Consider the following 15,162-nt stretch of genomic DNA (forward strand, 5'->3'; position numbering starts at 1 on the left):
CACTCTGCGGAGAGAGAGTGACCGAGCTTGATGCATTCGCTGAAAGAAGGAGAAAAGTATCCCTTACCCCAGCATAGAGGAGTCGAAGATCCCAAACACGTCTTCCAGGATCGAAGGCAGGTACTTTAGAGCGGCTCCCTGAAAGCAGAAATCAGCAAAAAGAGCTAACTACTGGGCAATGTTTTATTATCAAACTTTAGAAGGACACAGTTACTAGAAATCTTACTGCTCCGAGTGAAATTCATATTGTGCAAAGATCCCGCACCAAGCCTCTGCACTATTTAGACCCTATTTAAAGGCCCCTTGAATTTCACCCTGACTCCAAACATAAGACTGAGGCTGATGCACAAATTCAGTATACTTCATGTAAACAAACCCATGACACTACTACCATAAACAGTAGCTCCATGAGCTCTCCTTCCCCAAATGGAGAAATTTTGCTGAGACCATTTACTCTTACTAGCTCAACACTAATCAGAATCAGAAAAAGCTGCGATAATCCAAACATATCATTGTAGACAGGAATAACTGTTTCAGGCCTTTACTTTAAAACAACAGAGGAAGAAATTTCATGAAGAAAATTGGATTCTCCCTTATATTTATACAGGCACAGTCCATCCCACAGTGAGACCCCAGGCTTTGGGGCGCCCACAATAATATGACTTGCTGCCATCATATTCCCAAATGGAACCAAGTTGTCACATATTCCATAAAGGAGAGGCTGGGACGTCTCGCTAGGGTCTGGGTGAATGTCCTTTTCAGATGTCCCTCAGCAAACCTACAAAGCAACCAGAAAGTCACATTCCATTGTGAGACACAATTTGTGTCTCTGACCGTTCCCTTATCAGGAAAACATTTGTTAGAGGTGCAGGTGGATCCTCCACTAGCATCATTTTTAGATCCATTTTGCAGTCTATGAGTCACTTCAGATTTTTTCCCCCCAATGGTTCCCTAGCTCATCCCATGAGTGTCCTTCAGGTCTGAGCTGCAGCCAGGGCTCTGGTGTTTCCTCCGGTCATTCAGCCTCCATATAGTCTTCTACGTTCTGCACAACTGCTGCCAGCATACACAGCCATTGCTGGTGCACACACATCTGAAGCCTCCCAAGTCTACTAGTAAATCCACCAGTTCTCACACTGTCCAAGATTCTGACTTCAACCATTGACCAGTAGGTCAACTGCTATCACAAGGAAAAGCACTCTCCTAAAACCACTAGTCCCACGTCTTGGAGATCTCCAGCTGGTGCCAGTGTCCTCATTCAGGGCCAAATAAACAATCTTTTACTCAGTGAGCAGCAGCAGCCGCTACCCTCCCGTCAAAGGTGACCTGGTGGGCCTGAGGGTTCCTTCCAATTGAGCCCTAGGAACTGGGTAAAGATGGGTGCCCTAGAGTGTGCAAATGACAGAATTTTGTGCGGGTACCAGTGTGGGTGGTAAATATAGTCACACATGATGGAATTTAGAGATTTTTTAGTTTGCTCTAGAAAACAATAGGAAATCACACACACACTGCATCAAAAGAACACTGCGGTTTCAAAGCCAAGCACTGAGAAGTTCAGATTGGTTGATTTCTCAGACTGCAGTGGTTGATATGGGCTGGGTCTCCTATAGCGTCAGGAAGATTATTACCAATGTTAATCGAATGAAAGACCCAAGGAGCACAACTGCAATTTATCACAAGCCGCTTTGCTAACAAATCCACAAACAATCCCACAAATACTGCAATGTCACAGCATATAGAGAGATAGTACCAAGTATTTAGCCCTGTGACTGGCATCTCTCACATCTCCTGGTGTGGAACCCCAGAATGTCAGTCATTATCTTCCTCAGTGGTTATCAGGATACAGCTTTCATAATGCCCCACTGGGGTTCATATATACTTATGAAGGTTTCAACCCCTTTTCTTTATCTATACTTCCACACACCCCTAAATTTGGGGTGCCCCATTTTTCATAGGCTAGCGTGTTAGTTTCCCTTGTACTCGTTAACATTTATGTCACTCAATCACCAAAACTTATTGTTAGCACACTGCTGACACCTGCAAAAATCCCCAAAATACTCTCACTAGTACATTGCAATCTATATTTCCTAAATACCAGCAATTTAACAATGCTGACTTCATGCACCATTCTACCTTATGGCATCTTCTAATATACAGACATTGCTGTCTTGTGACCTAGGGTGACTTACTGGTTAGTTCTTTATGCCAAGTCTATCTTTAGGCTTGAGGCCTTGTTTGGCTAAGTTATGAAGGCTCTATCTTACCACATTAATACTTATTTCTGGGGCTGTCGATTAATCGCACTTAACTCACGCAATTAACTAAAAAAATTGATCATGATTGAAAATTAAAAATTAATCACGATTAATCACACTGTTAAACAATAGAACACCAATTGAAATTTATTAAATATTTTTGGATGTTTTCTACATTTTCATATATACTGATTTCTGTTACAACACAGAATACAAAGTGTACAGAGCTCACTTGATATTATTATTTTTTATTACAAATATTTACACTTTAAAAATGATAAACAAAAGAAATAGTATTTTTCAATTAACCTCATACAAGTACTGTGGTGCAATCTCTTTACCGTGAAAGTGTAATTTACAAATGTAGATACTTTTTGTAACATAACTGCACTCAAAAACAAAACAATGTATAACTTTAGAGCCTACAAGTCCACTAAGTCCCAGTTCTTGTTCAGCCAATCACTAAGACAAACAAGTTTGTTTACATTTGCAGGAGATAATGCTGCCTGCTTCTTATTTACAATGTCACCTGAAAGTGAGAACAGGCATTCGCATGGCACTTTTGTAGTCAGCATTGCAAGGTATTTATGTGCCAGATATGCTAAACATTCGTATGCCCCTTAATGGTTTGGCCACCATTCTAGAGGACATGCTTCCATGCTGATGATGCTCGTTAAAAAAATAATGCGTTCATTACATTTGTGACTGAACTCCTTGGGGGAGAACTGTATGTCTCCTGCTCTGTTTTACCCACATTCTGACATATATTTCATGTTATAGCAGTCTCAGATGATGACCCAGAACATGTTAATTTTAAGAACACTTTCACAGCAGATTTGACAAAACGCAAAGAAGCTACCAATGTGAGATTTCTAAAAATAGCTACAGCATTCGACCTAAGGTTTAAGAATCTGAAGTGCCGTCCAAAATCTGAGAGGGACAAGGTGTGGAGCATGCTTTCAGAAGTCTCAAAAGAGCAACACTCCAATGGGGAAACTACAGAACTCGAACCACCAAAAAAGAAAAATCAACCTTCTGGTGGCATCTGACTCAGATGATGAAAATGAACATGCGTTGGTCCACACTGCTCTGGATTGTTATTGAGTAGAACCTGTCATCACCATGGACACACGTCCTCTGGAATGGTGGCTCAAGCATGAAGGGACATATGAATCTTTAGCGGATCTGGCGTGTAAATATCTTGCAACGCCGGCTACAACAGTGCCATGCGAAAAGACGGTTACTCACCGTTGTAACTGTTGTTCTTCGAGATGTGTTGCTCATATCCATTCCATTAGGTGTGTGCGCGCCGCGTGCACGATCGTCGGAAGATTTTTACCCTAGCAACACCGGCGGGTCGGCTGTGGAGCCCCCTAGAGTGGCGCCTTCATGGCGCTGAATATATACCCCAGCCGACCCGGCGCCCCCTCAGTTCCTTCTTGCCGGCTACTCCGACAGTGGGGACGGAGGGCGGGTTTGGAATGGATATGAGCAACACATCTCGAAGAACAACAGTTACAACGGTGAGTAACCGTCTTTTCTTCTTCGAGTGCTTGCTCATATCCATTCCATTAGGTGACTCCCAAGCCCAACTTAGGCGGTGGGGTCGGAGTGAGACATTGCTGTGTGCAAAACTGCTGATCCGAAGGCAGCATCGTCCCTGGACTGCTGCACTAGTGCATAGTGAGCCGTAAACGTGTGGACTGACGACCAAACCGCAGCTCTACAAATGTCCTGGATCGGAACTTGCGCCAGGAAAGCCGTCGAGGAAGCTTGGGCCCTCGTGGAGTGAGCGGTGAGGTGTGGTACTGAGACACCTGCCAGGTCGTAGCAAGTCCGGATGCAAGACGTAATCCAGGAGGATAGGCGTTGTGAGGAGACCGGTGAGCCTTTCATTCGGTCGGCACTGCAACGAAGAGTTGCGTCGTCTTTCTGAAGTGCTTTGTGCGGTCAATATAGAAGGCCAGGGCCCTTCGCACGTCCAGGGAATGCAAACGTTGATCCTGGCGAGTAGCATGTGGTTTAGGGTGAAAACCGGGAGAAATATATCCTGGTTGATATGAAATGGAGAAACCACTTTAGGGAGAAAGGCAGGATGTGGACGAAGCTGCACTTTATCCTTGTGGAAAACTGTGTAAGGGGCTCGGATGTAAGCGCCCTGAGTTCAGAAACGCGCCTTGCTGAGGTGATGGCTACGAGGAAGGCTGTCTTCCAGACAGGTACAGAAGTGAACAGGTGGCCAGTGGCTCGAATGGAGGACCTGTGAGCTTGGAGAGAACCAGGTTGAGGTCCCACGTCGGAACGGGCTGACGTTGTTGTGGGTACATCCGGTCCAAGCCCTTGAGGAATCTAACGACCATTGGGTAGAGAATACCGAGGACGCGAGTTCCCCTGGATGGAAGGCCGATATAGCGGCCAGGTGAACTCTAATTGAAGATATCGCCAACCCTTGCTGTTTTAGGGAGAGGAGATATTCCAAAATAAGAGGAATAGGTGCGTGCAATGGGGACGTGGCTCGTTGTTCGCACCAACAGGAGAACCGCTTCCACTTGGCCAAGTATGTGGTCCGTGTTGAAGGCTTCCTACTGCTCAGCAGAATCTGTTGGACAGAGTGTGAACACTGTTGCTCTGCCTGGGTGAACCATGGAGCAGCCACGCCGTGAGGTGGAGTGATTGCAGGTCGGGGTGACGCAGCCGGCCGTGGTTCTGCGTGAGGAGATCCGGATACAACGGAAGCGGGATCGGTGTCTGAACCGAGAGTTCCAGCAGCGTGGTGTACCAATGTTGTCTCGGCCACGCTGGAGCGACCAGAATTACCTGTGCCTGGTCTCTGCGCAATTTGAGCAGTACCTTGTGGACCAGAGGAAACGGAGGGAAGGCATAAAACAGGTGGTCTTTCCAGGGAAGGAGAAACGCATCCGAGAGGGAGCCTGGGGCTCGACCTTGCAGGGAGCAGAACACGTGGCACTTCCTGTTGTCTCGAGATGCAAACAGGTCTATCTGGGAAACCCCCACTTCTGGAAGACGGAATGTATGATGTCCGGACGGATAGACCACTCGTGCGTTTGAAAGGACCTGCTGAGTCGGTCCGCTAAAGTGTTCTGGACTCCAGGGAGGAACGATGCCGTGAGATGGATTGAGTGGGCGATGCAGAAGTCCCACAGGCGAATGGCCTCTTGGCATAGAATTGACGAACGTGCTCCTCCTTGCTTGTTGATGTAAAACATGGGCCGTGGTGTTGTCGGTGAGAACTAACACACAGCGGCCCCGTAGGAGATTGAGAAATGCCTGGCACGCCAGGCGCACCGCCATCAGTTCCCGAACATTGATGTGTAGGGCTAGCTGAGGTGCAGCCCACAGGCCCTGGGTATGGTGCTCGTTGAGATGGGCGCCCCAACCCAGAGATGAAGCGTCTGTGACCAGGTGCAGAGAGGGTTGTGGGGCGTGAAACGGCATCCCTTCGCAAACCACATTGTGATCTAGCCACCATGTGAGGGAGGTCAGGACCGAGTTCGGGATTGTGACCACCATATTCAGGCTGTCCCGATGTGGGCGGTATATTGATGACACCCAGGTCTGGAGTGGGCGAAGCCGAAGTCTGGCATGCCTGGTTACGTACGTGCAGGAAGCCATGTGACCCAGCAGGGTAAGGCACGACCTCACCGTGGTAGTTGGGAAGGCCTTGAGTCCTTGGATGAGGCTCGTGATGGTGCAAAAGCGATTGTCTGGCAGGATGGCTTGTGCGCGTCTGGAGTCTAGAACCGCACCGATGAATTCTATTCTCTGGGTAGGTTCTAGAGTGGATTTGTCCTTGTTGAGTAGGATACCCAACTTGTTGAATGTGCGCACTATTATGTGGACGTGATCGCGAACTTGTTCCTTGGTGCGACCGCGTACCAGCCAGTCGTCTAGGTACGGGAACACTTGTATCCCTTGCCGACGAAGGTACGCTGCCACGACAGCCATACATTTCGTGAAGACCCGTGGGGCCGAAGATAGGCCGAAGGGAAGGACTGCAAATTGGTAGTGCACCCTGTTTACCACGAATCGGAGGAAGCGTCTGTGAGGCGGGTAAATAGCAACGTGAAAGTATGCGTCTTTCATGTCGAGGGCGGCAAACCAGTCTCCAGGATCGAGGGAAGGGATAATGGCCCCCAGAGAGACCATGCGGAACTTCAACTTTACTACGAATTTGTTGAGTCCGCGCAAGTCCAAGATGGGTCGCAGACCTCCTTTGGACTTGGGGATGAGGAAGTAACGGGAATAGAATCCCCTGCCCCTTAAATCCACTGGAACCTCCTCTATGGCCCCCATGGCGAGGAGCGTAGAGACTTCCTGTATAAGAAGTTGCTCGTGAGAAGGGTCCCTGAAGAGGGACGGGGAAGGGGGGGAGGAGGGGGGAAATGAAGAAAACTGGATAGCGTATCCCCTCTCCACCGTGCGGAGGACCCAACGGTCCGAAGTTATAAGGGACCAAGCACGGTGGAAGTGGGAGAGGCGATCCCGAAAGGAGGGGGCTGGATCCTGGGGGATGACTGGGGCGCCGTCCTCGACCGCACCTTCAAAAGTTCTGCCTGGGGCCTGAAGGTGGTCCAGGTGGCCCCTGGTTCTGGCCAGGTTGAGGGCCGGTCCACCTTCTTCTACCACCTCGCCCTCGCCTCCGGGCCGAGTCCTGTCTCTGACGAGGCGGGGGGGGGTAGAAGCGCTGAGGCTGCGGCCTAAACGGCCTGCGCTGGGGGCCCACAACATGCATCCCCAGGGAGCGCATGATTGTTCTCGAGTCCTTGAGGCTCTGCAGGCGAGAGTCCGTCTTATCTGAGAACAATCCATGACCCTCAAAAGGCAGATCTTGTAGGGTTTGCTGCAGCTCCGGAGGCAAACCCGAAACCTGAAGCCAGGAGATCCTGCGCATAGCGATACCCGAAGCCAGGGTCCTCGCCGCTGAGTCTGCAATGTCCAAGGAGGCTTGCAAGGAGGTCCGAGCCACCTTCTTGCCCTCCTCTACCATGGCTCCAAACTCCTCCCTGGACTCTTGGGGAATCAACTCCTTAAACTTCCCCATAGAGTTCCAGGAGTTGAAATTGTAGCGGCTCAGTAGCGCCTGTTGGTTCGCCGCTCTAAGTTGTAGCCCTCCGGCTGAGTAAACCTTGCGGCCAAACAGATCGAGCCGCTTAGCCTCTTTTGATTTAGGCGCTGCAGCCTGCTGGCCGTGGCGCTCTCGTGCATTCACTGATTCCACCACCAGTGAACACGGTTGGGGGTGGGTATACAAGTACCCACAGTCCTTCGACGGGACAAAGTATTTTCTTTCCACCCCTCTCGCTGTGGGTGGAATGGAGGCAGGAGTTTGCCATATCGTATCCGCATTTGTTTGGATCGTGCGGATCAGAGGTAACGCCACCCTCGATGGGGCATCTGCTCCAAGGATATTCACGATCGGGTCGTGAACCTCCACTATCTCCTCCACCTGTAGGTCCATATTACGGGCCATCCTACGCAGGAGATCCTGGTGAGCCCGAAGATCTATCGGAGGGGGACCCGTACAGGAAGTGCCCGCCACTGCCTCATCCGGAGAGGAGGAAGAGGATGCCTCCGGTGGCACTGGATCCAAGGGGGGGTCCTGATCCCCCTGCTCTTGGGCCGGGGCATCACCTGCACTTGGGTTCATGGTGTCGGGTGGTGTGGACACTGAAGCCTCCATGCCCCCTGGCGGAGGCCGAGAGATGGTGGACTCCGGGGCCCTTCTAACGGAGTGACCCGAGCGAGAGGTCGAAGCTATTGGAGCCCCTTGCGCCTGATGGTACGCCCACGGGGTCCAAAACGACCAGTGAGATGGTCCATGAGAGTGGTCCTCTGCCATCTCCTGCCAATGGCCCAAGTTTCGTTCCTCGGCTTGCCCTTGAGGGGGATATGCCGATCTCGACAGGTCCTCCGAGGAGCGAGACACCGATCTTGACGGCCATGGCGGTGCCGAGAGAGATGAAACGAGCCCCGTGGGCTGTGGTGCCGCACGGTGCCGGTCTGGAGATGACCTATCTCTGCGCGGTGCCGGCGATCGGTGCCGGGACCGCGACCGGTGCCGATGACCTCGTCGGTGCCGGGAGTCGGATCTGGACCTCGACGAGGACCTGGAGTATGCCCGGTGCCGGGAGCGGCCCCTCGACGTCGAGCGTCGACCGTGGCGGTGCCGAGAACTACGTCTCGACGTTGATCGGTGCCGACGATCATAGCGGTGCCGAGACGTAGAGCGGTGCCGCGAAGAAGATCTTGGCCGCGAGTACGACCGGTGCCGAGACGATACTCGGTGCCGGGACTGCGAGCGGCGTGGGGACCTGCTTCGGGACCTGGATCGGTGCCGAGGTTCCAGCCCTTGTGATGGAGGGCGCATCAAGGCAGGTTTCCCCCTCGACTGGACCGGGCGAGTCAACGGTGCCGTCGGTGCCGGTGGTTGAGGCGGTGCCGGCTCCGTGAGAGCTATTAAGTCTCTCGCCGCCGCGAAGGTCTCTGGCGTCGACGGGAGGCACTGTATCACCGCCGGCCTCGGTGGAGACGCCGTCTGCACCGGACTCAACGGCCTCGGCGCCGGAGTCGACGGTGCTGGAGGCACCTGTTTCCGGTGCTCCACCGGCGTACGCGGCTCTACCCCCGGCACTGGGGGAGCCAGCGTCTTCGGCACGGAAGTCCCCGTCTTATGGGCTTTCTTATGCCCTGGGGATAATGACCGGCGCCGAGGCACTTGCCGTGCTTGCGGTGCCGACGAGGTCCGGTGCCGGGAAGGCTCATCTGACGCCACTCGCGTGGTCGTCATGGCCGGTGCCGCCGGGGCACTGCGCACCGAGGCGCAAGGTGCCGGGGCTTGACTTGTGGATGGAGCGTCCGGAGTAAGTGCCGCCTCCATCAGGAGTTGCCGGAGCCGAAAGTCCCGCTCCTTCTTGGTCCTTGGTCTGAAGGCCTTACAGATCTTGCACTTATCTGTTTGATGGGACTCTCCCAGGCACTTCAGACAGGAGTCGTGCGGGTCGCTCGTGGGCATAGGCTTAGCGCAGGAGGCGCACAGCTTGAAGCCGGGAGCGTTGGGCATGAGCCCGGCCCCGCGGCCGGGGGAGAAAGGGGGAGACGACCCCCTTAATCCCCTGAACTATTAAAACAACTAGACAACTTTTAAAACTACAACACTAGGACTATAACTATAACTATAACTACGAATAATGAAGTAAGCTAGGGAGAGTGGAGAACAGCTAAGCAGCGCTCCACAGTTCCAACGACCGTCAGGGGCGGTAAGAAGGAACTGAGGGGGCGCCGGGTCGGCTGGGGTATATATTCAGCGCCATGAAGGCGCCACTCTAGGGGGCTCCACAGCCGACCCGCCGGTGTTGCTAGGGTAAAAATCTTCCGACGATCGTGCACGCGGCGCGCACACACCTAATGGAATGGATATGAGCAAGCACTCGAAGAAGAACATCTGTTCTCACTTTCATGTGACATTGTAAACAAGAACCAGGCAGCATTATCTCCTTCAAATTGTAACCAAACTTATTTGTCTGAGCGATTGGCTGAAGTAGGACTGAGTGGACTTGTAGGATTTACATTATTTTATTTTTAAATGCAGTTATTTTTTGTACATAATTCTACATTTATAAGTTCACCTTTCATGATAAAGAGATTGCACTACAGTACTTGTATTAAGTGAACTGAAAAATACAATTTTTTTTGTTTTTTAGAGTGCAAATATTTGTAATTAAAAATAAATATAAGGTGAGCATTATACACTTTGTATTCTGTGTTGTAACTGAAATCAATACATTTGAAAATGTAGAAAACATCCAAAAATATTTAAATAAATGGTCTTGGTAGTCCATCGAATCCGATGATGACAAATCTGTGCAGATCATCTATTGCTGGTCTCACGGTGTGCCCTCTGGTGACTGTACAAGCCAATTCTAGAGGTGCACATTTTGCTGCAGATGGTGCATGGGAAGTTCGCGGTCAGTGGATTGTGCGCTGCTGATGCTCTGTGACATCGTTCGCGTGCCTCTTGTAGATGCCGGCAGCGGTCTTCCTCAAAGGCGATGCAGGTATTTCTGACTGTTGCACGCCACTGTGTTCTGTCGCTGGCGGCGTTCTCAAGGTCCCTAGGTTTGATACTGCTGTAGTGCAGATTGGCTTTGATGGTGTCCTTGTAACGTTTCCGTGGACGACCTATATGCCGGATGCCCTGGGAGAGCTCACCATACAGAAGCTGGTGGGGGATTCTGTTGGCATCCATGCAGCTGACATGACCGGTCCAACGTAGCTGTGACTTCATGATCATCATTTCGATGCTTGTCATCTGGGCTCTCTTGAGGACCTCGAGATTGGGCACTTTGTCTTGCCAGCGGATCTTCATGATGTTACGGAGGCAGCGCATGTGAAATGCTTCGAGCTGCTTGCTGTGACGCCTATATAGTGTCCATGTTTCACACCCGTACAAAAGAGATGAAAGAACAACAGCTCTGTACACAAGCAGTTTTGTTGACATCCAGATATTGTGGTGATTTAAAACTTTGACACGCAGACAGCCAAGTGCCTGGCTTGCTTTGGATATTCGTGCATTGATCTCATTATCCAGTGATCTATCACTGGATATGACACTACCCAGATATTTAAAGTTCTCCACTACTTTCAGCTGAGTGCCGTCAATGGAGATACTCAGGACAGAAGCATCTGATCCAGGTGCAGGTTGATGGAGAACTTCTGCCTTTCCGAGGCTGATAGTTAGTCCGAAAAGTTGCGAGGCCTCAGCAAACTTGTTGACAATGTGCTGAAGATCGTTTTCAGTGTGAGCCATGAGGGCACAGTCGTCAGCAAAGAGTGCTTCAGGAAGGAGTTTCTGCACTGTCTTAGTCTTTGCATTCAGGCGACGGAAGTCAAAAAGTGAACCATCGTGCCGGTATTTCAAGTATATACCTCGGTCCAGATCTTTCAGTACATGATTAAGGACACATGCAAAGAACAGGTTAAATAGGACAGGAGTGAGAACACATCCTTGTTTCATGCCGTTGGTGATGTCAAAGGGGGCTGATGTGGCTCCATCAGACAATGCTTTGCCTGTCATGCTGTCATGAAAAAGGGGTATAATCTGGACAAATTTTCTTGGGCAGCCAAGTCGTGTTAGAATGGTCCAAAGGGCTTCCCTGTTGACAGTATCAAATGCCGTTGTCAGATCTATGAAGACAGCATACAGGTGCATGTTCTGTTCAATGCACTTCTCTTGTATTTTTTGTCTGACAGCAAACACCATGTCGACTGTGCTCCGGCCAGGTCGAAAACCACATTGACTTTCAGGTAGATTTGCCTCGGAAATACTGGCTATTAGGTGGTTCAAGATGATGCGGGCGATGATCTTCCCTCCAACAGAGAGGAGGGATATGCCTCTATAGTTTCCACATTCTGCTTTGCTGCCTTTGTTCTTGAAAAGAGAGACAATAGTAGCATCGCGAAGGTCCTGTGGTATGTTTTCATCCTCCCAGATGTTGATGATCACGCTGTGGAACGCTGCTAGTGCTGCTGGACCTGCTGCTTTATATCTCTCTGCTGGTATCCCATCTTTTCCAGGAGCTTTCCCTGAACTCATCTGGCTAACAGCTGTCTTAATCTCATCTATAGTGGGCGGAAAGTCAAGATCTGTCAGAGCAGGTTGTTGTGGAATTTCATTAAGGACATTATTATTCACAGTTGATGGTCTATTGAGAAGGTTGCTAAAGTGTTCTCGCCATCTTTCGTTGATGCCTTCTTTATCTTTAATCAGCATTGTGTTGTCTAATGAGAGCAATGGGGTGGTCCTTGGTTTAGAAGATCCATAGACAGTCTTAATAGCACTAAAGAACATCTTTAAGTTGTGGGTCTCAGCATAGTGCTCAATTTCTTTGGCTTTGCTCTCCCACCAGTTGTCTTGTATCTGACGGAGGTCTTTCTGTGTTTTGCTCTGAAGGTACTTGAAATAGTCCTGTTTAGAGACTGAGGAGGGGTTATTCTGCCATTCGATAAAGGCTTTTCTCTTTACTTCCAATGCTGAGTATATTCCTTCTTGGTTCTCATCAAACCAATCCTGATGTGTTCTTTTCTTTGGTCCAAGAGATGTTATTGCTGTATCAGTCACTATCTGCTTGAACTGGTCCCATTTTTCGGTTACAGTACCGATCAGTTGTCCACGATTAATCACGATTAATTTTTTAATCGCTTGACAGCCCTACTTATTTCACCTCTATATCCTAAATATATCTCATATCTTTTATCCTTGGATACACATAGGACCCCATCTCATTCAGTGCATACAATGGACCATTCTCTGGGGATGAATCAGGGTTGTGTAATCATAGAATCATAGACTATCAGGGTTGCAAGAGACCTCAGGAGGTATCTAGTCCAACCCCCTGCTCAAAGCAGGACCAACCCCAACTAAATCATCCCACTCAGGGCTTTGTCAAGCCGGGCCTTAAAAACCTCTAAGGAAGGAGATTCCACCACCTCCCTAGGGAACCCATTCCAGTGCTTCACCACCCTCCTAGTGAAATAGTGTTTCCTAATATCCAACCTAGACCTCCCCCGCTGCAACTTGAGACCATTGCTGCTTGTTCTGTCAGCTACCACCACTGAGAACAGCCAAGCTCCATCCTCTTTGGAACCCCCTTTCAGGTAGTTGAAGGCTGCTATAAAATCCCCCCTCACTCTTCTCTTCTGCAGACTAAATAAACCCAGTTCCCTCAGCCTCTCCTCATAAGCCATGTGCCCCAGGCCCCTAATCATTTTTGTTGCCCTCCACTGGACTCTCTCCAATTTGTCCACATCCTTTCTGTAGTGGGGGGCCCAAAACTGGGCGCAATACTCCAAATGTGGCCTCACCAGTGCCGAATAGAGGGGAATAATCACTTCCCTCGATCTGCTGGCAGAGCTCCTACTAATACAGCCCAATATGCCATTGGCCTTCTTGGAACGAGGGCACACTGCTGATTCATATCCAGCTTCTCATCCATTGTAATCCCCAGGTCCTTTTCTGCAGAACTGCTGCCTAGCCAGTCGGTCCCCAGCCTGTAGCGGTGCATAGGATTCTTCCTTCCTAAGTGCAGGACTCTGCACTTGTCCTTGTTGAACCTCATTAGATTCTTTTGGCCCAATCCTCCAATTTGTCTAGGTCACTCTGGACCCTATCCCTACCCTCCTGCGTATCTACCACTCCTCCCAGTTTAATGTCATCTGCAAACTTGCTGAGGATGCAATTAATCCCATCATCCAGATCATTAATAAAGATGTTGAACAAAACCAGCCCCAGGACCCACCCTTGGGGCACTCCACTTGATACCGGCTGCCAACTAGACATCGAGCTGTTGATCACTACCTGTTGAGCCCGACAATCTAGCCAGCTTTCTATCCACCTTATAGTCCATTCATCCAATCCATACTTTTTTAACTTGCTGGCAAGAATACTGTGGGAGACCGTATCAAAAGCTTTGCTAAAGACAAGATATATCACATCCATGGCTTTCCCCATATCCACAGAGCCAGTTATCTCATCATAGAAGGCAATCGGGTTGGTCAGGCATGACTTGGTGAATCCATGTTGACTGTTCCTGATCACCTTCCTCTCCTCCAAGTGCTTCAAAATGGATTCCTTGAGGACCTGCTCCATGATTTTGCCAGGGACTGAAGTAAGCTTCTCTTCTTCTTCTTATAGTACGAGTAAAGGGCAGTAGAACTGTACTTAGCCTGTGCTGATAGAGGGCATCAAGAGAGAGGGTGGGGACCTGTCCCTCTCCACTGTTTAAAGACAGAGCTGATTAGACTCCACAGATAGTCTTTTGTTTTGTTACAGCTGAAATCACTGATAATCAGGTCTAAGTGCTTAGTCCTGCTGTGGGGACAGTGTTTCTGTGGAAGGGACGGCCCAGACTGCACTAGCGGTGAGGTTCCCCCACTGAGAGCTCAGCTGAAATCACTGAGAGCTGGGTGGAACCTCAAGAGACCAACTCGCAGAGGTCACAGTGGCAGGTGGCAGCAGAAGGTGACGGCGCAGGGCCATTGGCAACAGAGCAATGGAGTGAACGGTGGCACAACAAACAGCAGTGGCCAGAGCGAACAGTGAGCAGCTGGTGGAACAAGCAAGGTGCCTTCTTGCCCCCCACCTGGGAGGTGAACTCATGGGAAAGCACCTCTGAACTCTGAGTCTCCACTGACCAAGGACAACACCGGTGAGTGGGGTGCGGTGGAGGGAAAAGTGAGGGGCACGTTAAATAAACATTTGTTTGTTGGACTATATTTTAGTGACTTTGCTCCAGAATGCTAGATTTGTGACTGGGTATGGAAACTTATATAAATATGTTTCCTAGTAGGCCAAGATTTTTAAAATGCATTATTTGCCAAGGTTGTTATCTCACATCGTTGCTATCTTGAGAGGTCATTATGTTGGGGAGTTTCTGTACTAAACATTTTTATTATTATAATTATTTTTTAGATAAGAATGATCATACTAGGTCAGACCAATGGTCCATATAGCCTAGTATCCTGTCTTCCGACAGTGGTCAAGGCCAGGTGCTTCAGAGGGAATGAACAGAACCGGTAGATCCATCCCCTGTTGCCCATTCCCAGCTTCTGGCAAACTGGCTAGGGACACTCAGAGCATGGTGTTGCATCCCTCCCCATCCTGGATGTGATTGCGGAGCCATTGGCCATCATCTTTGAAAACTCATGGCGATCGGGGGAGGTCCCGGATGACTGGAAAAAAGGCTAATGTAGTGCCCATCTTTAAAGAAGGGAAGAAGGAGGATCCGGGGAACTACAGGCCAGTCAGCCTCACCTCAGTCCCTGGAAAAATCATGGAGCAGGTCCTCAAGGAAACAATTATGAAACACTTAGAGGAGAGGAAAGTGATCAG

The 15,162-nt window shown here is 49.8% G+C and overlaps 1 protein-coding gene across 1 annotated transcript in view; it reads right to left on the reverse strand.

The window, feature by feature from the left end:
* The window catches only part of LOC101941224 (dedicator of cytokinesis protein 2-like), a 203,507-nt gene that overhangs the window by 33,738 nt on the left and 154,607 nt on the right, over positions 1-15,162 (reverse strand). The window contains exon 24 of the mRNA XM_065598509.1: positions 68-138. Within this exon, the coding sequence (XP_065454581.1) occupies positions 68-138 (71 nt within the window). The remainder of the gene's footprint in view (positions 1-67; positions 139-15,162) is intronic.

This window comes from Chrysemys picta, chromosome 5 (assembly GCF_011386835.1).
Source record: "Chrysemys picta bellii isolate R12L10 chromosome 5, ASM1138683v2, whole genome shotgun sequence".
In the NCBI taxonomy this organism is placed as follows: Eukaryota; Metazoa; Chordata; order Testudines; family Emydidae; genus Chrysemys; species Chrysemys picta.